Raw genomic sequence first — 25,862 nt, 5'->3', positions numbered from 1 at the left:
GCTACTCTAGCCAGCTGTTTTACGCGCTATCCTAGCCAGTTGTTTTAAGTTGGTCACAAAATTTATATCATGAAGTACAAGGGGAAAAAAACGAGCCCTATATCATGGAGTACAAGGGCATAAGTACTACAACTACTTATCTAAACAAAAATAAATAAATCACTTTTTTAAGTATTATTTTCATATTATTTTAAGTTAATAAGTTTTATAAAAATGTAAAAAAAAATATTTAAAAAAACTTCCCTCGGGCCGGGTTTGAACTCGCGCCAAAAGAAGCTATCATTACTAGCATATAGCGCTAGTCCACTCGGCCACGGAGGCCGACAGCAGCAAGTGTTTGATTCTTGCTGTTTTAATACAACGTGGCAAGAAGTGGATAACGCCAACTAATCAGAACTGTGTTTCTCGTTTCTACTTCCGGGAGCATTACTCTCCCGAGCTAGTCCTCATACATTCCCTTCTTCTTTCTTCTTTTATCTACACTTTCTATTTCTCCTTTATCTTTTCATTTTATACTTCACACTTTCCTCTACTTTTGTGCCCTGTTCACCTTGGCTTTTCGCCCTCTTTCCCGACTTTGACTTTGACTTTTTCCTGATTTTGATTTTTTTTCCGACTTGTGTCCTTTTCCCGATTGTGTCCTGTATTTTATTCTATTTTGCTCTGTTTGAGGTACACATTTGACCATTTTTGCAATAGTAGCACATATGACGTTTGAGCCGGTACACCTTCCTATTTGACCGATAATGGTCTACGACAAGACAAGACAAAGTTCTCGTAAATCATTTCACTAACACTGGCAAAAAAAAAAAAAAAAAAAAAAAAAAAAATTATAAGGGATGTAAAAGAATAGTGTTAAATTCTTATATAATTTGAATTCACAATGGCTGGTGAGGCGTCTGTTAAGTTGGAATTGAAGTGCAAAGAAGAAATTGTTTGTGACTTACCTCAGGATGATCCACTCGAAGGGAAAGGGTGGACATACGAACTGATGACTGACAACAAAGAGTTAATATTATCTACAACGGAAGGAGAGCAAACAATAGACAAGGGTACAGCTATGTATCCTTTGGATGTGAAACTGACCGGTAATATGCTGAAATCAGAACTTGCAGATTCAGATCCTGCATTAGAAAGTAATATAGACACGCTACGAAAAAAAGTGGTTCAGGAGACTTGCGCGTCGTACTCTAATGACTCCCAACAATTAACCACTAAAAATTTAAATTTAGTTCGGTCAGAAAGGTAACGTTCAATTTTTCATATACTAAATGGCTCAGATTGATAATACGGTTACATGGGTTCGGAAAATTGTTGGTTAAAAGAAATGCTTCATAAGAAGTATTTACATATGGGAGATATCTCGAACGTAAGTTAGTAATCTACAATTTGGAAATAGCGTGGCACACATACCAAATAATAACAAGGGATCGATTTTTGTCAAGTTATGAAGGGGTATTTTCTTTTTCAAGATAAACACTACTACTCATACAAATCTTCTGCAGTTTATATCTTGATAAAAAAAAGATTCTTTTATTATTAATTACACGTTACTCACTAATTATTGCACATATTTAAAATATAGGTGCTCGACGATATTGTTTTATTTATATAGAGACTTTTGTAAAATAACAAATTGCGAGAATGATATTCGTCCTATAATTTTCCAAATTAAACGTGGAATGTATTATATTGGAACAAAAACTATGCACGTTTGTAATTCTAGTCAGGATTTAGCTCAATGAGTCTAGCATCATTTCTCCGGAGGGCTTAGAAAGACATTAGCAAAATACAAAATAAAGAATATTTTTTTACCAACAATGGATGTTCATTAATTGTAGAGGTCCATACACAAATCCATTTCATAGGTGCACTAATTTCTTTCAAGGAAGTCGAGTTTTTATATTCCCAGCAATCATTTCTAGGGTATGGACCTCCATTTCTCAATATAGGATCACTTTAGGGGTTTAGTAAACGTACATGATATATGAATTATTGTCCAAACAACTCTAACGAGCATGCGCTAGATGGCTAGTAAAAGGAAGATTGCTATGCAGATTAGGGCATTACGCAGAATGTTGGTAAACGAGGATAGCGCAAAATACTTTATTTAGGATAAACTTACATGTCTTGCGTGTTGAATGTGTACTTGAACGTTCCTAAGTATTTTATAGGTAACATTCTGAAATGCTTTCTTTGCTTGCATATTTGTGTTCCGAAGTACCACAATACATTAGGCACGTAATTTCTTAATTAACATTATATGGATTCTTTCATTCTCAAACTTTTCTAGTTCCGTGTCATGACTCATTGAATTTTGATTCTCCATTTCGTTTACAGTGGTTACTGGATACCGTAACACGGGATTACTTTGCACATCGGTCGTTACTTTGCACGAAATATGAAAAGGGTTTCATAGACCTTTGTCGGTAAAACCATGAATTGTAAAAAGGAAGTTTCAACTACGCTCTAAGATAGAATATGCAACTGTATTTTATGTTTGGATATAATGTTGGGGGTTAGCATCAGTTCTAATTACCGGGAGTTTTTGTTCTAGTGGTATGGCAAGCAGTTACTCTAAAAACAGCCTAAATTTAAAAGAATTTTCGTCAAAGTTAAGTCAGTTGGTAGAATACTAGTGCATATAATTGGACTTTGATGCAATTGTTGAAATTGAAATGTGAAACGTTTTAGAGGTGAGGTTACTTTCAACAACATACAAAAAAGTATGTTGAACATACGTTTCTGTGCAGTGTTTTTATTCAGTATTTAAACATTGCACACTCTACACAAAACTGCATGCATTTTATTAACATTGATATTATACTGATAGTACCGGTATCAGTACTTACTTCGAATTATCGATATTTGTAAAGGAAATTATGAATTTTCTGGTATTGACTCTGGAACTACATTCTAATAGTTTAACATATGTCCCACAGAAATGCCATCTGACGAACAGAAAAAATCATTTTTGTAAACTGTTTTGATTTGGTTATTCCCTTTGTCCAAGAATATGATCCGAGCACTAGTCAGTTTAAGATTTACGGGGTTGGTAACTTTCAGGCTCGAACCCACCCAAAATTGCATGATTTTTTTTTTTTTTTTTTTTTTTTTTTTTTAACGGCAAGTCTGCAATTAGACTCAAACAGTGACTTTAATCGGTTCTTACAGGTTTATTCACTTCCTGGAACTGCTTCTGCGTGAGTCACTTGTTGGAACTGTTCGTGCCTTTGTTGTGGCGTATTAGTTCAGAGATTAGTGGTAGTTCATATTTTTCCCACTAAGTGTCTCTGTACAGTCATATGGTAGTTTGTTACTGTGACGTCACATGTTCTGTCTGTTTGTATGTGTGTGCTGTTGCTTGTGGGATGCGGTGAGCGGGTAAGTGAATTTTCGTTTCATGGCGACGATCCAGTCAGCAAGTGCGATTGAGAAACCGTAACATGAATTCAATACAAAGAATTTGAACTTGTCGTTTTTAAATAAGTTTGTATTAGATTCGGATATTAACTCATATCGCTTTTCAGCACTGTGTGGTTTAATTGAGTTAGAGAAAACCTGTGATGGTTGTGGTCGAAGGCTGAAGATATTCCCGACGTATAGTAAAAGTAGGCGTTTATTGGTTAGTCTTTTTTGTAATAATAACAAGTTTGCTCGCTTTAATAAATCGACGTCGTGCAGAAAGGAACATTTTTCAGTAATGTGTAGTTAAGTATTGAGCATGTGTTCCTGCTATCTTACTTTTTAGGGAATCAACAATTATGAGTTCATTATTGTTCTGATATGGCGAAACGGCGAGTGCTTTCGTTTTTTAATTGATATTTTTTTATTCTTGATTTGCTTTGCATTTGAGTATTTGGCGAAGTATTTGTTTTGCTGCTGGTTCCATTATATTGGTGAAATGTAATTTGTCTTTCCTTGTCATGCTTCACTGATTTATAATTAGTGATGAGTGTTTTTTTTAAATTTTTTCCTTCTTACGTTAGCTTTATAGTAGTGGTTTGACTGAATATTATTTTTTTGGGATGTTTCTATGGTGCTTGAGTAGGGTGGGAGTGGGGTGGTAGTGCCCATATAGATATCAATATTGATAGTCACCACTTCACCTGGATTGATTAAGAAAGGTGTTTAGTAACATTTTGGCACTTGTCTTTATTGTATAATTCTTAACTTTGTACATTACTTTGACTCGGACAGTAACTATAACCGATTCAACTGATCCGGTCCCGGGAGCAAACTGAAGCAGTTTAGAAATCATTCCTAAACTGCTCCCGACACCGGATCAAATAAATCGCTGCAGTCACTGTTTGAGTCAAAGTAAAGATTTGCCTAAGAATCCATTGCTAGTGACTGCAACGATTGCATCAAAGTCCTATTATACATGGCAGTATACTACGAAACTAATTTAACTTGGACGGAAATTCTTCTAGATGATATCTGTTAAATTTTATCAGCCTTTACAGTGACTGCTTTCCATACCTCTACTAGAACGAACTTTACCGTTAATTTGAACTGAATTTGACCGCAAACATTATAGCCAAAATACAGTTATATCTTCTATCTTACGGTGGCAGTTGAAACTTCCTCTCTACTGTTCATGGTTTTACCGACAGAGTACTGTGAAACTCTTCTTCAAATTTTGTGCAAAGCAACGCCCGATGTGCAAAGTAACCCCGTCTTATGGTACTTCAAAGCAGTTTTATGCAAGACATTATAGTTTTGATTAAACGGTAGGTTATATATCATTATTTGGTTTACGTTAACTGGGGAAAAGGAAGTGTTAAAGAAGATGTTATTAACTTTCTCTTTCTGTGTCATCACGTTAGGAGGATGAAGCTCGATTATTCGTATACTCATTCATAACAGCTAGTTAATATACAATTAGAACTAACATTATGGAGTAGGGTAGTACAGATGTGAAAGAGTAGAGATGAGAAAATGATCAAATAGGGCCGCTATCACTTTCGACTCCATAGTCCTCTGGCGTAGTTTTTTATACTCATTAGTATATATTTTGTTTAGTTTTTATAATAATAGTTATTATTATAATTATGATAAGGAATTGAGAATGTATCGGAAAGGACATTAGAATCGCAAGATTGTCGCTTTTCTTATTTATTCTTATCAGTTTTTTATTTCAAAATTTCTTTATGCACTTTTTTTTCCTGAAGCTAGTGCTATTCCGCTTGGCGCGTGGTAAAATACAAGTTTGTATAGTGTTATAATAAGAATTTTTACATAATGCTGCGGAAAAAATTCGTAATGTGTATCATTTGTTTAACATAACATAAAAAGATATAGCAATAAAATATATATTAATAATCATAATCTATGGAGTAATCGTGGACAATACATAATGATTTGAGTTATGTATTAAAAGATTTATAATAATCTTTAAAACATTCAGCACTTGAAATCGAAAATGGCATCATTAATCACTACAGTTTGGAAACACGTCTCAAATAAATAAAAAAGAATGTAAGAAATTGTTTGTTATTCATATATAGGTCCATTTTTTCTGTAAGACCCTCGAAAATTTTACTCATTTCACTTGTCTTTTAAATAGTGTGATTTCAAATTATAACCCCTATGGTGAAAAGCAGAACGCACACTATTAATAGTTCTAAATTCTTAACATGTTACAAAAAAGACGATTGGGTATAATTTTATAGCTGTTACCTAGGATATTATTATCCCTCCCTATATTGTAGAGAATGATAATTAATTATTTCATTCATCGGGTAGCGATAACGTGATTCGAAATGAAACATATCCATCTTAGTTCCTCAGAGCGCGTAAATGGGAAGTCAAAATTTAGAGTAGATAAAAAAATAGAAGAAATGGATAATTTTAGTTTTTGTTATCTACGGACATAATTGTATGGTTTATATTGTATCATATAGCAACAAATGTGTTTCTCTCAGTTATTACGGATAAGACAATTTCAAATTATATCCTTTGCGTTAAGAAGCCAAAAACTATTATTATGAACCACAAGTTTGATAATATTTCAAGAATATGGATTAGAAATATTTTCCTGACCTTTTTCGGATTTGTACCTTTTACTTGCAGCTATTCTACAACCAACTTTACGGAATAATAAATTTATTTATTTTCATTTTTAGTAGTTAAGTGTAACAAATTAGGAGTTTGTGCTTTCTACAATTTAGAAATTTGTAAGAATATCTTTAGCTGGAAACTACAAAGAAAGTTGTATTTTCTGTATTGTATTGTATTGTATTGTATTGTATTGTTGGAAGTTGTAATGTATTTTTATTTACAGCAATTGGAGGTTTAATTATGCAGTTGTGCTTTGAAAGTTCTCCAGAAAGAACTGCCCAATAAATATCGTTGTAGTGCATATTTAGAAAGTTAGGCCCGAGAAATATGGTTGTATATTTAAAAGTTTACTACTCAGGCCAAATGTGATTTATGCTTTGTAAGCCTGAATCCTGCCCACGGGCTAATCATTTTATATATTAAGAAGAAGGGGTTTAGTTATTGTTACTTTTACTTAAATATTACTTAACACATTCCGGACGGACTGCGAACATAGCTCGCAGTGAATGTTTTGTCCCTGTAGACGAGCTGCGAGCTATCCTCGCACTGTACTATTCTTTTTTGTAGCAATGAAACGATGGGCGACGCTCGCACCTCGTTTCGTGTATTTGTTAATCGTGAGTACGTGGTTCAGATTCCAAGTGCTAGGTGGCGTGTGTGCTCAATTTTTGTCACAACTGAGCTGTAATTACAACTTTGTAGGAATACGCGGTTTTTTGCCTTTTCTTGTGAAAATAGCGAAGAAGTTGAATTTTTCACACAAAGGCTAATTACACATGATTTTCGAGTTTCCATGTGGGCATAACAAGTATCATTATTGAAACTCTCACATTGTGTATTTTGTGTCTCGTTTCGAACTATAGCTTATATATTACATGCGTATAGGATATTTTTGTAGTTTTTGTTACATTGTAAAAATTTTTCTCGCTTTGCGTAATTGATATAAGTATATATGCAGTAAAATGTTAGAAAATATATACCAAGTGTTGAATGATACACACCTGTGTAAAGGGGAAGTTCTGTAGTTTATAAAATGGTATAATCAGTAGCATTGTGTTGAAAACTGTATTTTCTACGAATTTTTAAAATATGCCAAAAAACCGTCGTCTACAAGGAAAAATCAGGTATTAAAAGGCCCGTCCGGAATGGGTTAATTATGCACCAAGGCAGACGGTGATGACGGCAATGAATGAACGGTAGAGTGAGAAAAGTGGGAGGAAACGGCAGAATACCGCGAAAACCCACGTACACGTTTTTGTTCTTCAACTAAAAAACTAGCTTGAGGGAATCCAAACGAAGTAGCAGAGCTATACCATTCAGCCACCGTGTCCCCAGTAAAAATAAAATAGTACCACTTTACAGCTCTCCTACAATACATATGCTATACTGATATTAGTTAATTTTGCACTTCAGAATTTAACTACAATATGATATAATTAAGAACATGCTTCTCGAAACTATTGGCACAATAGATTTTGTCTTTTTTTTCATCTAACTTCTGAGCTGATGACGGATAATTAATTAAAAAAGCTGTTTGTAAAATTAATTTTTAGCACTTTTACGTTGGGAATCGAACTCGGGACAACATGCACCAATGGCACGCGCTAGCAATTCGAACAACGGCGAAGGCTTTATCCACATGCACAAACTGTCCTATGACGAGAACATGACAAGACTAGTGATGGGTAAATTCTTGGGAATATATTTTTCGGGAATGTTCCCGAGAAGATTCCCAAAAATGGGAATTTTCTTTGAATTTATGAACAATCACAAATAAAAATGCATTCTATTTCTATATTATCATTTCAAAGGTAAATTCTTTTTTATATCACAGTATATTATTACAGTTTTCCCCAGAGGAGTCTTTAAAATGTATATTCTCAATGATGTTATTTTATTAATATTTTATTATATTTAGAGAGTACGCATAAATGGATGTTTATTTACAATATGTTTTACGAAAGAAAATATGTTTCAAAAATGGTATAGTAGGTCCACATACTTTTAACCCGCTAAAAAGTTTAAATTTACATGTAAGTGGATTTCCTAAACTTGACTCTACTACTGATATAAAGATATTACATTTTTACGTTATAAACAAATTAGGTTGGGTAACTGGCAGAAGACACATGTCCCACCATTTTGTCAACATTTAGGCATAAATATGTACGTTCACAATATTTGCAAGAAGAATTCTTATCTTTATAATTTTGCATGTAATATTGCCACACGATCTTTTTTCCTGCCCATTTCTCAAAATGTCATGCTTTAATTGACATGTAAGTGAAGTCCGAGTACCTCTTCAAGAATTCAAGCCAGAGACAGGAGACAGACCAACGTCTATTGCTAAGGTTTTTGAGAGTTTATTAATAGCGCTACATCTCCATTTCTACGTAATTCTAAATTACTTAAAAATGGTTCCTTTTCATAATTTGTTATTTAGTACTTTGCTACTTTTGACTATTGTTTATCTTTGGTGGACCAGCATATGCTCCTACTTTTTGCGATATTCTATTCTGTTGCGGTTGTTTTATGTTTTCATATGTTAAATTACGTTACCAACATTAAATTCACACAGCATTGCCAAGCGAGCGTTAGCGAGTGAAGGTGGGATATAGCCCCGCAGGGCACGTTCTTTTCTACCTTCGTTACCAGCAATTCACTATCTTTTCTCACATAAATCACTTCCACTTACACTTACGGTTCGTGCAAATCCCATACCGCCCTAAAAAATTGTGTTCGATACTTTGTGGATTACTTGAACATCACTACCAACTCATTTGTTCCGTAAATTGTCCTACGTTTTGCTAGTGTTTGGCCCCTATACTAAACAGTTACCCTACTTTTTAGTTCAAATGGAAATTAAACTTAAAAAAATCATATTATTAGTTATATAAAGTACAGTCAATAGTTTTTGATTTTTTAACGTCCAAATTCTTTAAAACCTAGAAGTAAGTCATAATATATTAAAATAAAGGAATTAATCATATTGTTCTTATAATTTGGAAGATAAAGTAATGAAATGGAAATAAATTCCTTCCCGGGATTTTATAGGCCAGGGAGAAAAACCGGGAATATTCAGGGTCTCAAATAAAAAAGTAAGAAATTGTTTGTGATTCATATCTAGCCCCATTCTTTCTGTAAGATCCTCGAAAATTTTAGTCATTTCACTTGTCTTTTAAATGGTGTGATTTCAAATTATAACCCCTATGGTGAGAAGCAGAACGGACGCCGTTAATAGATCCAAATTCTAAACATGATACAAATAAAACGATTGGGTATTATTGTATAGCTTTACCTAGGATATTATTATCCTTTCCTACATTGTAGAAAATGATAACTAACTATTTCACCCATCGGGTAGCGATAACCTGATTTGAAGTGTAACACCTCCAACTTAGTCCCTCGGAGTGCGTAAATGAGAGATCAAAATTTAGAGTAGGTAAAAAAAATAGAAGAAATGGATAATTTTAGTTTCTGTTATCTACGGACATAATTTTATATTTTATATTTTATTATATAGCAACACATGTATTTCCCTTAGTTATTACGGATAAGACAATTTCAAATTATATCCTTTGTGTTGAGAAGCGGAAAAAGCATTATTACCAACTACATGTTTGATAATATTTCAAGAAGAAGGATTGGGAATATTTTTCTGACTTCGGATTTCTTTGTTTCGGATTTGTACCTTTTTAATTGCAGCTATTCTACAACCAACTTTACGGAATAATAAATTTATTTATTTTCATTTTTAGTAGTTAAGTGTAATAAATTAGGAGTTTGTGCTTTTTACAATTTAGAAATTTGTAAGAATATCTTTAGCTGAAAACTACAAAGAAAGTTTCAACTCGTTCTATTTCAAACGCTTTCCAATTCGATTTTTTTTTTTTTTTTTTTTTTTTTTTGCGGTGCTCTGATCCTATCGTACAGGTATATATTTGACATATTGCTATTCCTAGTATAAGAGGCAAGTAATTCGTGAGTATGTTTTTTTAATGAAGAAGGAAGTATTAATGTCCGTACTGACAAACAATGAAAGAAATTTTGATCGTAGCGTTAGACTTGTTTCAAACTTGGTGATCAGAACGGCTCCTGCTCTGCGGATGGTATAATTTGAGACCGTTTCTTTTAGACGAGTGAAATGAATTGAGATCTTAGTTGAGAATATAAATGAATGTAAGAATATCCGAGGTATAAACTTTGAAAAAAATTCTAACCATTCTATTTGATACATCTTTCGAAATTTAACAGCTATTGCCAGTTATTTTGCTTCTAATTGCAGAGAATGCAATTTAAGTACAAGATATTTCTTATTAGGTGAGTGAAATATTTTTTTTTTTTACTCTGCTTTTAGATTTTAGACAAGTGAAAATGCTTTTAGATACAAGTCGCGCAGGATTTTGTATTTTTTTATTTAAGAAAAGCTTTGGAATAGAAAATTAGGAATAGATTTATCAATACAAAATAACTATGCAAAGTATGTTTTTTGACAAAATAGAATCCTAATACCTTTAAAGATCTGCCCAACTTCGGCCTGTTTTTAGTTTTCCTTTAAAGGGAGGTTGCCATTATGACTACTAATCGATTCCTAAGTGAGGTTAGTTTCAGTTTTTGTTAAGGGGCAGCAGCATTTTATCAGATAATGTTCTCGTAGTACATTTGAAAACTGTATTTTATAATGGACTTTTCGTTCTTCTATATAGAACTCCTGTAGCCTGACATCATCATTATTATTTAATTTCATTTCAGAACGATGTTAAGTCGAATTTCATTGTGGGTTAATGAGATATACTCATAAAATGCAAGCGAAACGTTACTTATTTATTTACAAATTAGCCCGGTACAGTCCAGATTAGGAATATAATCGTAAATACGAAATTATTAGGTACATCCCGCCTTTCGAACAAAATTTTTTAGTAGCATAGAAAACTACACTGTCTAAGCTGAATTTCATTCTGGATTGCAGGTTTACATTAGGAGAGCACGATGATGGCTTTGAATCCAAGGTTTTATGAGAGAAAGATATAAACTGCTTTAAGAAAAACTATTGTCCACTTTTATTATATTTCTTACACGGGGGAATATATTCGATGATCCAATCGAAAGTGTAGGAACGTGAGAGTACAATGAACCAAGACTGACGAGAAGGTTATGGAGCTAATGGTTTATAGTTTACTTGTGTATCAGTTCTTTGATATATTTTGTGTTTCCACGTATATTTCCCTTTCTTTAATTTGCACCTTTTCTAAATTTTTAAAAGTATTTTCAGACTATTTTCGATTGAATTCCACCAAGAATTGAACAATTTGTTAAACAACTAATTTATATTTTAACTGAGTGTGACGTGAAAAGTCACGAAATATCAAAACTGTATTCCAGGTGGCAATAATATCATAGTGTCATCATTAGCACAACGAATTCACACCTGCGGAACTATTTCCAAACAAGCAAACGGAGTGAAATGAATAGTATATACCCAGTCAGGAATGTCCAAGGCAATGGTAACTGTATTCGCATCAATAGTAATTGTATTTAAGCGCAGAACTGAACTTTTACAAACTTGAAACCAGGAACTTAATGAAACGACATAATGATCCTACCTTCCTCCAGACGCTGTTATGTTTGGACCTTGAATTTACCATGAAACCAATGTCTCCAGGAATCTTAAAAACACACAAATCTTGATAGATAAGGTTGGAAACTACTCTTTACATCTCTTATACGTTACAACTTCTATACACTATTCACACAGTACACGGTGCAGCTTCTACACAATATTCATCTTACCTTCCTCTTCCAAAAAAAAAAAAAAAAAAAAAAAAAAAAAAAAAAAAAAAAAGATAAAACGCAGCGAAATGATAGCTATTTCACAATAAGTTACTAGGTTTGGAAACACACCTGCTCGAAACACAGGTACCGTAGTGAGTCATCGAAACTGGCAGAAGGCAATTTTATAACTTTTACGTTTGCATAGAAAAGTTTAATCGAATATTTCTGATTCAGGCCTACACATCCAGGATAGCAATGCTACCAACTTGAAATGTGCAAAATATAGCTACAGAACCAAATATTTAAACATGTACAAATTTTAGCATGAATTCCAAATTGAAAAGTTGAATATAATATAAATCAAAGATAGAGTAGTCACATAGATTGATTGTTTTATATCTGTGGGATCAAACTTCAGAAAAACGACCATGTGACATTTCACTATATTTGACCCAAAAGCCGTTGCTTGTAGGGAGCATAAACCCATGGCCGATAGGTTAGTCCGGCGTTTGGTCTACCATGCAGTAACATGTTTAATCATACTTGATATTTAATCTTCTAGTATAAAAATTACAGGAACCATGACCTGTAACAATTTCCATCGTTTCTTTGTGTAATTCTCTTTCCCCTTTCCTAATTTTAATAGTCGGAGTGTATTATTCCAATTTTTCCTTTTATGGTTAATTTTCACCATGTTATGCATTTTCTTTTGATGATTGCGTTTAGTTGCATTACTAATCGGAATTTTTACAATTAATTCTTAAATGTTCACTTATTTCTTTTTAATCCATTTTTTTATTTCTTGTCCTAGTCAGCTAACCACTAACATTTAAGGAGGCTGGCGTTCTAAGAAATAGTAGCTCCTTTATCCAGGTGACTTGTTTCAGTGTATGTCTTAAAGCTGAACATCGAACATGAGACGCCAGGATATTTCTCCAATTGAAGCAACAAAGAATGAGTATTTCGGCATCACTTAGAGAAGCACTAGATAGGATAAATTACACTCACGTTCTAAGAGATGAAAATTAATGCAAACAAAATGAATATAATAATGTGCATCATGCTGAGACAGAGAAAGATGGACAGAACCACGAAATTTTAACTCTTAAGCATAGACGGTCTGGATTTCCCTCCTGCCCCATGTTTCTGTTTGTTTTTTCTCTTCCCTTGTGGAATAAATCGCATTTAAGTATCAATAGCCAACATAATTTACAATGTGTAATTCATTGAAAAAAAAAACTAGGCGAATCGAACGGAGAATATTTAGAATGAGTCTCACATGCTGTCCAAGTAGGGGCACAATCTAAGGCGTATATTCAAATCAGCCATGTAACTGCACTCTGCAATATAGTTGTCCCCGGTTCCATTTCAATTTTTAATTTTATTTACGGTTTTTAGATGTATATGGCTAAACATCTGGCTCCAGAAAGAAACCTTAGATCTGTAGGTCAAAATCAGGCAAAAGTTTATCCACAATCTTCAGAACTTACTGTTGCGTCTACATATATGTAGGATTAATCGAGGATTTGCATTGAGAAAAGCTAAAATATCCTAGATAGAAGCACTTTAAATTTGGTATTGGCGCACAATGTTGCGTATAACATGGACCGAAAAAAAAAAGAAATCAACAAGGACTAAGTGACGCTAATGAAGGGCAAACTATCATGAAAATAATAGGAAAAAGAAGAAAAAGCATGCTTGGCCATCTTATTCGGCACTCCAATTGTATCACCATGCTGTTAGTTGAAAATGCAGTAGGAATACCAGCAAAACGAAGACCAAGGATATAGTATCTAGACAGTTACGAAGAAGTGACGTTATCAAATTTTAAAACTGATCTTTCATGGTAGAGAAACATTTCATAATTTCCATGTTGCCCACCTACCTATATTTGGGAGGAACAAGAAGGAACCGATGATTTAAAGAGTGATTTCCCAAATTTACGATATTGACACTACTTCCTTAAGGATAATTACAAAGTTGATTTCATAAATCTACGAAGCCAATTCTACCTCTTGAAGGAAGTCTCCTCACCAATAATCCATGCGGGAATGACATTTCGTAGCTTTGTTAGGTAATGTTCGTGCAGTGTAAATAAAACTTCGAATATAATATGTGCAGGCTCTCACAGGAATATATCGCCTGGTACAAGCTATATTTTACTCTCAAAATACATTGTTTTGTTATTAATAATTTGTTTTCTGCGTTTCTTGTTGATATCTTAATTTTATTGACTAGTGGTTAGTGGAGGCTAGTTTCGGTCAAATATCTTTACACTTCTATTTCTTTCTTTTTACTGCATGGGTTCTTCCTCTGGCCGTGAAATCGTGTTTCTTGTCGTTGTTTGAATCTTGTAAATATAATCGTAACGTTCATATTGATCTTTACCTTTTTCCCCAAAGTTTACACATCCCTCTGTCACTTGTTTATTCCGTTTTCCCTGCTTTGCTACGGCAAATTACGATTTCTTCTGTACCTACGTTTTGCATAGACCGAAGTTGGAGAGAACGGTAGACAATGCATAGATACCGTAAAAATGGAAAAGTGAGCAAATGATCAAATTAAGCTCAGATATTAAAAAAACTAAAATTATCTTGCGGTGCATATCACGAAACCTGGTTAAACTGTATAGAAAATCTAATAATACTGAATGCAATTCATACTAATTAAAAGAACATCAAAAGGTTACAAATGAACAAGTAGCTTTTACTGTATATGTTTACGGCCGTTTCCACTTCTTCATTTCCACCTTTATTTTATTTTTTTCTTTTAATACAGGGGGCTGTGTGGCACAATTGATAAATTAAGATTTCACTTACAATAAACTTCGACTGGTCAACACCTTCAGGAGCGTTGCAGTTATAACAATCTCAGACGTTCCAAGTCGGATAATCCCATGGGTCCGCTGGAGTCCTCTGCTGATAGTAATAAACGATCGTCCAAGCCGGAACAATTATTCCTTCCTTTTCAATGATTTGGAGCCAGAGTTTGTCACGCAAAACTGAAATTACTAACGAATGTTAACGTGCTAACACATATGTACTAGTCACTTCACTGCTGATTTCTGCACAATATTAGAAAAAATATTTTACCCAAAGCGTATGCAAATGTAGTACAATCACTGATGGTAAACTAAAAAAAAAGTTGGCTATCAGGTACGCAAACAGCGATTAAGCTTGCGTAGCTCAATCCGTACAAGGATAGCACTCATAAAAATATAACGTGTGTTTACTTAGGAACAATGCACCGCACTCGCCTTCGTGGGTGTCCTTCCGAGCGACGACCAGGCGTTCGTGCAAAGCACTGAAGGTTCTTTTAGCAAACCAAAGCTTGTATATGGTCAGCCGGGAAAATCCCGATTTTCACTCCTGGCATCGGGACCGGAATTATCGTCCTATTAGCTTTTAGTTATAACTGCGTAGGTGGAAGGTGATTGTCCCGAAAGTCAGATATAAGGAAACAATCACCAAAAATGCTGCACTCACGTGATCAGTGTCCCTGTCTCTTGAGCATATATGGCCGTAAAACCGGAGCTAGGCTTACTAACACAAATGTACAAAATACAAAACTGATGAGAAATGGTTCAAGATTTCTCCTCCATATACGAGGCTTGGTTAATAAAGTCTAAAATTAACTTTGTCCTATATCTTTTAAATTCCCAAAAATCAGCCTCAGGTCGTGATAGCCGAAACGTTGTCTTTATGGAGTTATGCTATGTATAGTAAGGATTTTTGTACGGAATAATTTACATCTTGATTTAATTTCGCCTCTTTGCACAGTAAGTAAAACAGACAAACCAAAACTTCCAAGGTTGATTCGGTGGTTAGATGGTTAACGCGTTACTGTCTGGAACAAATGGTCGTGGATTCAAGTCACAGAAGTTGAAATATTTTCATTCTAAATATGTTTCTGTATGTTCACATGTATTATTAATATTACTTTTCTTGCACTTTACATATGTTTTCTTAGACCATGTGTTCATGGATTAGGGTAGTTTACACGAGGTTTCGTTGTATATGCTTACAGTTTCCTATCTTCCCTTCAAAATGGATTTCTATATCTTCACATCTGTTAATATTTATTTAATAAGGTAACAAGTTAATAATTATTTAACAAGTAAGAATATATATTTGCAGAAAATTTAGAACGATGCCAAAGCACATTTTTTTAACACAGGAATGCATTATTTTTCCTTTATTCCGAAAGTTACTGCGATTGTGTGCTATGCAGCCAAACCTTCCACTAACTGATACTGCCGGTGGCATCAGTTTTCTGGACGTACTTGCATTGTAAAATCAGTTTTTCTCTTCAAAAATGACCTATGGATTATTGTTCTGATAAAATATAGAAAGTATCAGTGTTAAAATTGTAATCGTTTTTTTTATATATGAACACATTTTAACACTATTTTAGAACAGGAATTCCAAAACTGGTGTCGAATCTGGCGTAATATCACGACTATTTTTTTTTAACTGTATACATGTCAAATACGGAAGTAGTTCAAATTTACTATTACATCCAATTTCATTACTTACTTTCTTAGAGGAAGAGTGCTGAAATGTATCACGTTGCAGTTTCTTGTAATCGATTCTGCATTCAAATAGTATGTTCATTTTTTCCATTGAAATTCAATTCAAGCTGGACGTGGTTAAAATTATCCGTTTCCGGTTTCAACATTTATCGCTATAAAACGAAAATGATAACAAGTATGTAGCAGCTGTTGTTTTGTAAGTGATTAGTAATCCTGTTATCTGATTTTCATAGAGAAAAACTATAAGCTGTGGAGCAGCTCTTCTGCGATCGGGTCAGCGTCCCAACTATACGTTCTGTCTTCTTCCTTAACTTTCTATTCAAATTAAAAGTGCTTCAAATTAACAAGTTTTTTCAACATTTATCTCCTTAGAAGTGAAAGAGTACCGTATAACTAGTAATAGATATTTGTGATAGATCCAGCGTCCAAGGAAAAGATTTCTTCTTTGATCTTGTTAATATATGTGAACATGTTGTTACAGATTTACTACCTCATGTTTGAATATTTAATTCGCATATTTTGGAAGTCGACTGTGAAACGATATTCACTTATTTAGTTTGGGTATTGTATAAAATATTTAATAAACCCCACCATGCCATGCATAAAAAAGTTGTAGCTATGTAATAGATATTTGGCAGAAGTTATGTGAATGGTTAAAAAAAAAATGTTCCGCCTTCAAACTTTCTTTTTTACTGCCATGAATTTTAACCTTTATCCTGATTTGAAATATTATTTTACTACTAGCAATGCGGTTATTTGGTCGTTTTCGAGCCAGTGATGTATGTTTTAATCACTACAAGATTTTACCGTTCCGACATTTACGTTGGTTATTTCACACATTCAGCTAACACCGTATCAGTTGTTCATAAACGCAGATATTTACGAATTTTGTAACATTTTGAACTTGTTCATTATAGTTACCTTAGTGTAAACCTAACGTTCGGCCAGTATTGTATATGTTGGCGATTCTACCTACCTGCACAATTGTGTAGGTCAGAGCTGAAAGAGTTAATGATGGTTATTAACAATCAGGAAAAAGACGTTAAATTTTGAATAACTTACTTAGCGTGAGATAAACGAAAAGAAATTTTACGTGCTATATATTTAGTTAACATTTACAATAAGAAGACATCACATTTTTATACAAATAATGAAATCGATATGTCTACGATAGGCGGGTCACGTCGCTTGCGTCAGTAATATGCTTGTGAACTAAAACGTTTGTGAGATTTTAGTGTGTCAAAAACAATAAGATAATATTATAGGATACGATACTCTAAGAATGGGCTATAATGATCGAAGTTGGCATTGTTTAGTGTAGGATGATACCCAGTCGAGAAGTTAAATTTATGAGGTGTGGGACTTCGGGTTTTGTTAATCACTGGGTGAATGAGTTTCGTATATTCTTGAATGTATACTAAAATTTAAAGTGAAATATATATATATATTACTTTTTAAGCTATTACTGCTAAAATTACACATTGAAAATTACTATGAAATCTTCAAATGAATGTCACGTTTCTTGCAATTAAGTTAGTTTTTTGACCTTCATTCACAATTTCGCGAACGTATGTTCAGTATGCTGTACTTTCTACTAACCAGCGAAACAAACACCTGATCATGAGGGTGCTATCTGCAACAAAATGTGCAGAAAACCAATGCGTAACTTCAACTTTGAAATTTCACAGATAGTACAGTAAATACAACCGGGACCAAGCTTATGCCTATTGTCCCTGATTCAGGATTTGTGCAGGAACTTGAACTTAACTCGTACTTTAATGAAATGTGAACTAGTTTCAAGACGCATTTATGCGAAGAAAATATATTTTGACTGAAATCTTATCAATAAAATATATACTTCCTTCGAAATGCGATGGTAGAGTCGGGAAAAGATTTTCTTGAAAATTTATTTCAAGTGTTAATTATTATTATTATTTTGTAGTTTTTACGCTGTAAGTGTTTATAAGTGTCCAGTGTTCAATACAATATTATACGTATAGTATTACGTGATTTTATTCCTCCAAGTTTGTGTTTAAAGATGGTGAATTATGTATGACGTCGTTAAAGGTACGTAGATATACTTAGTGAAGAGTGTCCGTAAGTGTTCTTTTTAATCGAAAGCTTTCCGCTAAAGTTTCCTGTAGGAAATATTCTATTGTAGGTTTTCAGGAAAACAATTGTAATAAAAAGAAATGAATATCACTGAACACTAAGGGTTATAATAAACTAACATGTGTAGTTTGCAAATGTAATTATATAAGCTTTGCTACAAAAATATATACACAGACCATATCAGTGAGCTCTGAAATACAAAGTAACAAAATAATATATAAGATTCAGTCTACAGAGCAATTGTTACCTAAAGAGTAGTATATACTCTTTCGAGAATCGAGATGAGACGAGCAATGTTTACGATGCTTTTCGTCTCGTCTCGATTCTCATCTCCAAGGCGTGACGATATTGTGAGTTAGCCTTGTCCCGTCTCAAATTAGGATGTTAACCCTCATCCTGATTTTGTTCGGTTTGTTTTAGAATCGAAATGGGAAATTTCCCTTTTATTGGACATCATTACAAAAAACCGAAATATTTTTTTTTGCCTAATGTCACATTTCTGCTTGTAATGGTATGACCTGTGCGATAATAAGTTTTTATTGTTTAAATATTTCACGAGATACTTATTATTATTACTAGTATTATTCCTAAAAATTTGATACTTCAAGTATTGAAACAAACGACTATTCAAATATATGAATGTAATAAAACGTCTGTCATTGCCGATCAATCGTAATCGAAATTCCTAGAGTTAAAAAAAAAAAAAAAAAAAAAAAAGTTGCTCGACGTGTATTCGGTGGAAGAACCTCCAGATTACTGGTCAAGCGTCTGGACCACTGAACCATGATTACTACGCTGTAAACGATAAATCTTTAGTCTGGTTACGTTAAATTTCTCTGCCTCAGCTTGGAAAGTTGTATGGTACTCTATTTTTTTTTTTTTCGTTTCAAAACATCTTCCATGTTCCAGTTATGATGATATAAGTGAATAATCTTCGGTAGTTGTTCTTAAACCTGTGGATCATAAGTTAATTTTTTTTCACGCGAAACTACAGATAAGACATTTAATTCTCATACTGTACATTTGTTTCAAAGCAGCCGCCATTATCTCGTCAAAGACTTATAACTGCCACGATATAAATGATTGTTAAATTTGATATAGTGAAACAAACTACAGCCACTTATCTTGAGAATAGAGAGATATGGAGACTTCTCATTGGTACTCCATTTCATATTTTTAAAATAGTTCATGTAATAAAAAGACTAAGCGTAATTTTATCATGAAATATAGCGTATGATTACATTTTTTTGTTGTTACTTAATGATTGTCTGCATTCACATTTCCTTGTTTGTTGAATTTGTTACAGGTGCGATAACATATTAGCTGTCCACGGAGAAGAGGATACAGTCATTACATTAAAGGAAGCAGTTTCTCATTCAGATGAGGAATCACATACTTTGATACAATTTGGCGAAGGAATTCATCGATCACGTTTGTCAAGATATATGCTGACAAAGGAAAGTGAAAAGCGTCATACGTACGAAAAGAGTGGTAAACGCTTTAGTCGAAGTTCAACTTTGTCAAGCGGTAACTTATTGCATACACGTGAAAAAACCCACATCTGCGGAGTGTGTGGAGTGAGATTTAGTGTATGTTCAAGTTTGGCTACGCACATGTTAATCCACACAGAAAAAAAAATTACACTTGCCAAGAGTGTGGTAAAGCATTTAGTCGACGTTCAAGCTTGGCTAATCACCTGTTAATCCACACAGCTGCAAAACATCACACATGCCAAGAGTGTGGTAAGGCATTTAAACGACGTTCAAGTTTGGCTAGACATATCTTAATCCACACAGGACAAAAACCTCACACATGCCAAGAGTGCGGTAAGGCATTTAATCAACGTTCAAGTTTGACTACACATATGTTAATCCACACGGGAGAAAAATATTACACATGCCAGGAGTGTGATAAGGGATTTAGTCTACGTTCAAGTTTGGCTAGACATATGTTAATCCACACAGGAAAAAAAGCTCACACATGCCAAGAATGTGGTAAGGTATTTAAACGACGTTCGAGTTTGGCTAGACATATGTTAATCCACACAGGACAAGAACCTCACACATGCCAAGAGTGCAGTAAGGTATTCAATCAACGTTCACGTTTGGCTACACATATGTTAATCCACACAGAAAAAAAATATTACAGTTGCCAAGAGTGTGGTAAAGCATTTAGTCGACGTTCAAGCTTGGCTAATCACCTGTTAATCCACACAGCTGCAAAACATCACACATGCCAAGAGTGTGGTACGGCATTTAAACGACGTTCAAGTTTGGCTAGACATATCTTAATCCACACAGGACAAAAACCTCACACATGGCAAGAGTGCGGTAAGGCATTTAATCAACGTTCAAGTTTGGCTACACATATGTTAATCCACACGGGAGAAAAATATTACACATGCCAGGAGTGTGATAAGGGATTTAGTCTACGTTCAAGTTTGGCTACACATATGTTAATCCACACAGGAGGAAAACCTCACACATGCCAAGAGTGCGGTAAGGCATTTAGTCAACGTTCAAGTTTGGCTAGACATATGTTAATCCACACAGGACAAAAACCTCACACATTCCAAGAGTGCGATAAGGCATTTAATCAACGTTCAAGTTTGGCTAGACATATGTTAATCCACACAGGAGAAAAATATTACACATGCCAGGAATGTGGTAGGGGATTTAACCCTTTGTTTACTGACGGTACTTTTAAGTACATTCAGAAAGAAAACGTTATAGGAAATCATTCGTACTTTGTGTTCGAACGGTACTTCTTGGTAACGCTTCACTCTGTTTTGCAAAACGACCAACAGCTGGCTGCACGATGTAGAAGAAATATTTTTCCCACCAAAGCCATTTTGTTTCAGCAATTCAGAAAGGGTGCCACGAAGTTTTCGCTACTAAGGATTTGAAAGGTCCTGGAGAGTTAACTAAAACAGATAGGTGCTCAGATATTTTTTATTTTTATCAACGTACTCGGTATTCATGTATTCATTGTTTATTTTCGGAATCTTTTGATTGTTGTGTGCGAGAAAGCCATTTGTTGTTTCTTGCCTTTGAAGTACCGTCCGGGCTGGAAAGATAGATCATTGGATCATTTTACTTGTTTTTGTTATTTTTCTGGGAGAATTGAGTAAACTTCTCCATGTAATGTGAAATGTGTTTGCAACTTCTTTGAATGAATGAAGCATAGATTTATCTGACTTAGATGCAAGCAGTGGCGTATGTGGACAGGGGTTTAGGGGGCATTCGTCACCATGAATTTTTTTATATAACATAATGTATATTTGGAAATAATCTGAAAAATGGATACCGTAATCAAGTCAAAGTAAATAGGGAATATTCGGGAAAGCATCTGATGATCAATCTTCCCATGCTGGTCGCGCCAATAATGCACTCACTAATACATTCAGATGTTTCATTGGTGCGACCAGCAAGGTACCCATGGGGAGAGTTTGGGATTCAATCTGATGAGCAATCACACTTCCGGTTGTGCTAGTAAATTTGTAAGTTTCTACTAGATTCCTCAGTAACATTAGTGTAAATAAATGAACATACGGCGCAACAGCCTGTTAGGACCAGGGCCAGCTAAGCGGCTTGTCTGCGGAGTGTACGTAGTCAGTGTGCCGCTATTCCCAGCCGCTTTGAGTAACCTTCTCCACTGGTTTGATTCCGGTTTCGTCGGCACTCATTTTCAGAGGATGAGTGAACCTCTGGGATAGTGCTCTCAACGGGTCGGGTCAAGGTCCAACCCAACCCGACCTGGGACCCGATTAGCTCTAACTTGACCCGACAAGTGACTCGAGCTGCTCTGACCTGATTCGACCCGTTTGAGAGCAACACTCGGGGACTTAAGGTCTGAGGTGAACGGTTCCTCTACTACACCCACCGGAAATTGAACCGTAGTCGATGGATGGGCAGTCGGCCACCCTACCGACTGAGCTACAGGCTAGGCACATTTGAGTAAATAGGGCTCTAAAATTAACTTATTTGTACGATATTTATGTAATTCTCCTACGATACTAACATTTTTAGATGGCTGAACATAGACGCCTGCTCCCCTCAGACGAAATCCGTTTTTGCTTGGAAGAGATGGACGACAATGTTGTAACGCCTGAGGTTTCAAGCGACGGAAACAATGAAAATCCGAGTTTTGGTCAACAGGCAAGTTCTTGTTCCAGAGAATCGCCATTACCCGAAGATGTGGAACCAGAAGTTGCTGTTAAAGTTGAAGAAAGTTCGCTTCCATCGAATATTCCAATCGCAAGGAAACGGCGGAAGAAGGATGCAAGCACAACTATTCCGATTTTCACACTAAAGAAAGGTCCCATTACAGAAATATTCTATTCATTGGATACCGCTACTGATTATTTCCTGACATTTTTTGAAAATAATGTCATTAATAACATCGTCTGCCAATCCAATTTGTATTACGTGCAAAAACAAAGGAAGATACAGAAGGAATAAATGTGGAAGAGATTTATGGGTTTCTTGGTTTACAGTTTCTCTTTGGGTAGCACAACTTCCGAAAATCAAAGACTATTGGTGCAGTGATATAGATTTATGCGTTCCAATCGTGCCAAAATAGTCTAGGCTCAATAGAAATAGATCGAAATTAGTATTAATGTATATACTAATTTCGACGTTATTCCTGTTGGTACTTAGGCTACCTTGTATTCAACTGTGGTTATAGTGTCGCCAAAATGTCTTGAGCCGTGGCAAAAATGCAAACTAAAGCTCACCCTCGACACACCCACGAGTTGAGCCAATAAGTGTTCAGCTGTTGCTGAACGGGAGAGAATTAGCGAAAGGGAGTGGAATTTCTTCAGTCGACAGCAGCGCTCAGAACAGAAGACTAGGTGTCAACTCAATGTGGTATATCTATAGTAAATGTCTACATTTATTTCTGAGTGGTATTAAAGGTCAGTTGTTCGCTTACAATGTCATATTTTATTTAAAAAATCACAAAACAAAGAGTTAAAACATTTTCTTGTATACTGTACATTTTGTGAAAAATGACATTTCTGACCTGACGGTACTTTTGAGTCAAAGGGACCGCCAAAAATTCAAAAAATATTTTTTTTTAATTGTTGCGCAAAAATATTTTATTTTACTCCAATTCAAGCAAAAAGCACTAAGGAGATCATGTCTAGCTTCATTGGTTCATAATGTCGTAAATAAAGGGTTAATCTACGTTCAAGGTTGGCTACACATATGTTAATCCACACAGGACAAAAGCCTCACACATGCCAAGAGTGCGGTAAGGCATTTAATGAACGTTCACGTTTGGCTACACATATGTTAATCCACACAGGAGAAAGATACTACACATGCCAGGAATGTGGTGAGGCATTTAATCTACGTTCAAGTTTGGCTACACATATGTTAGTACACACAGGAGAAATATTACACATGCCAGGAGTGTTTTAAGGCATTTAGTCTACGTTCAATTTTGGCTACACATATGCTAATCCACATAGGAGAAATACTTCACACATGCCAAGAGTGTGGTTCGGCATTTAAACGACGTTCAAGTTTGGCTACACATATGTTAATCCACACAGGACAAAAACCTCACACATGCCAAGAGTGCGGTAAGGCATTTAATCAACGTTCAAGTTTGGCTACACATATGTTAATCCACACAGGAGAAAAATATTACACATGCCAGGAATGTAGTAAGGGATTTAATCTACGTTCAAGGTTGGCTACACATATGTTAGTACACATGGGAGGAGTGTTGTAAGGAATTTAGTCTACGTTCAAGTTTGGCTAGACATATGTTAATCCACACAGGACAAAATCCTCATACATGTTAATCCATGCAGGTGCGAAATCTCACACGTGCAAAGACACTGGAATGGAACTTATTCAAAGTTCAAACGTGTTGACCCATACAGGAAGAAAACGTCACACGTGAAAAACTGGAAAAGGAGAAAGTCTACGCTCGAACCTTAGAAGACATTTCAATAAAGTAAAGACTACAGAGATTCAAAGCTCACACATTGCGAATCACATGTTAATCCACACAGGACAATAATCGCACGTGCGGAGAGTATAGAAAAACATTTACTGGCAGTTCACATTTGGCAAATGGCAATATTAAAAAAAAAACAATAACCAAACAGATGCAAATGGTGTAGAAAAGGATTTAGTCTGGAATCAGCTTTTGCAAGACATGCAACTAGACATAGGATATAGAACGGGATTTGACAAGATTTTAAGTCAAGTTTTGGAAAACATGTTAAGTTTACGAAAAATATCCTACAAAAGAGGTCTACAATAATATTAAATATTAATAGAAACAGACCACATTAAGACCTTCAAATGATATACCTCCCCTTTGCAACGAAATGTCTTTTGGAATACAAGTTTTAAGTTCGTAATTTTGGGGCATATTACGGCAAATTGGTTCCACATCTACTCTACGAGCTGCCGTCACAGGAATTGCAGCATAGTGAAAAAATGGCTGACGCCGAGGAAGATTCGAATTGAGGATTCCACAAGTGAATGTTTGTCTGAGAATAGTGACTCCAAATATACCCCTTCTTGAGTCTTCATATATGTAATGAAGTTAGGAGTAACAAGTTTAAGCGACATCGATAATGAGGGTGCACCTTCATCAGCTACAAGTGTAGTTCCAGCAGAACAAACATGTTTTATGTCTATTCCAACACTAGGGCCCTCTGGACCATCTGCGATTTGGCTGCATCTTGCTGGCCAATACATGGTTGTACAGGTCCGTTTCACCGCGTATATTTATATTTCTCAAGACGTTTTTTCATTGACGGAAACTGGGCAAATTGAAGGAAAGAAGCGATCAAAAAATCAAGTCCTCCTCCCTGTCACATGGGTTAAATTGATCAGACGAACTTCACTCAAAAATCGCATTAAGGTTGTATGTGTCAAAAGAACTCACTAACAATATTGAACATGATTTCACTCCAGTTCCTAATATCTTTGATTTCAAAGGACTTTAATGGCATTCTTATTTAAACTGTTTATGACTTTAACGGAATTCGTGGTGTATGTTCGGAAAGAGTTTGTGTACCAAAAGCTCGTTACACAGTATCTTCTACTCTTTTTCGCTCACTGTCGTTTCTGAAGCGCGGGATGATGATGTAAAGTGAATGTGCATGTGGGTGGTTAAAAATACAGTTCGTACCTATGTTTTCTATTCCTTACCTATTCTTTATTGTGTACTCAGAAGTTGTTGAGTGTACGACTTACCAACTTTTCATTACCTTTATAGGAAAAGTTGTTAAATCAGGTTTTAAATTTTATTCAAAAACGTCCTGCTTACTTTGTACCTATCTGGTATTGTAAGAAAACGTCACACCTGTCGAAACGAAACAGCATACAAAATTTTAGTCCATTGTATTAATATAACT

At 34.9% G+C, this 25,862-nt stretch overlaps 1 protein-coding gene across 2 annotated transcripts; it reads left to right on the top strand.

The window, feature by feature from the left end:
* The first annotated feature begins 365 nt into the window (after positions 1-365).
* LOC145670442 (uncharacterized) lies at positions 366-25,648 on the top strand. 2 transcript variants are annotated; one of them, XM_081739119.1, is made up of 2 exons: positions 366-1,088; positions 19,785-25,648. In XM_081739119.1, exon 2 carries the CDS (start codon positions 20,070-20,072, stop codon positions 21,381-21,383), a length of 1,314 nt encoding a protein of 437 aa, XP_081595245.1. In that variant the 5' UTR covers positions 366-1,088; positions 19,785-20,069; the 3' UTR covers positions 21,384-25,648. The 2 variants fall into 2 exon arrangements, with proteins under 2 accessions (XP_081595245.1, XP_081595246.1); XM_081739120.1 differs by having other exon boundaries at positions 373-1,245.
* Positions 25,649-25,862: the final 214 nt, after the last annotated feature.

Source organism: Thermobia domestica, chromosome 14 (genome assembly GCF_964235325.1).
Source record: "Thermobia domestica chromosome 14, izTheDome1.hap1.1, whole genome shotgun sequence".
Classification (NCBI taxonomy): Eukaryota; Metazoa; Arthropoda; class Insecta; order Zygentoma; family Lepismatidae; genus Thermobia; species Thermobia domestica.
Note: the sequence above shows the minus strand (reverse complement) of the source record. Positions and strands in the feature narration are given on the sequence as shown.

What these genes read in the sequence shown, in the direction of transcription:
- LOC145670442 (XM_081739119.1), top strand. Translation starts at nt 20,070, where the DNA reads ATGTTCAAGTTTGGCTACGCACATGTTAATCCACACAGAAAAAAAAAT.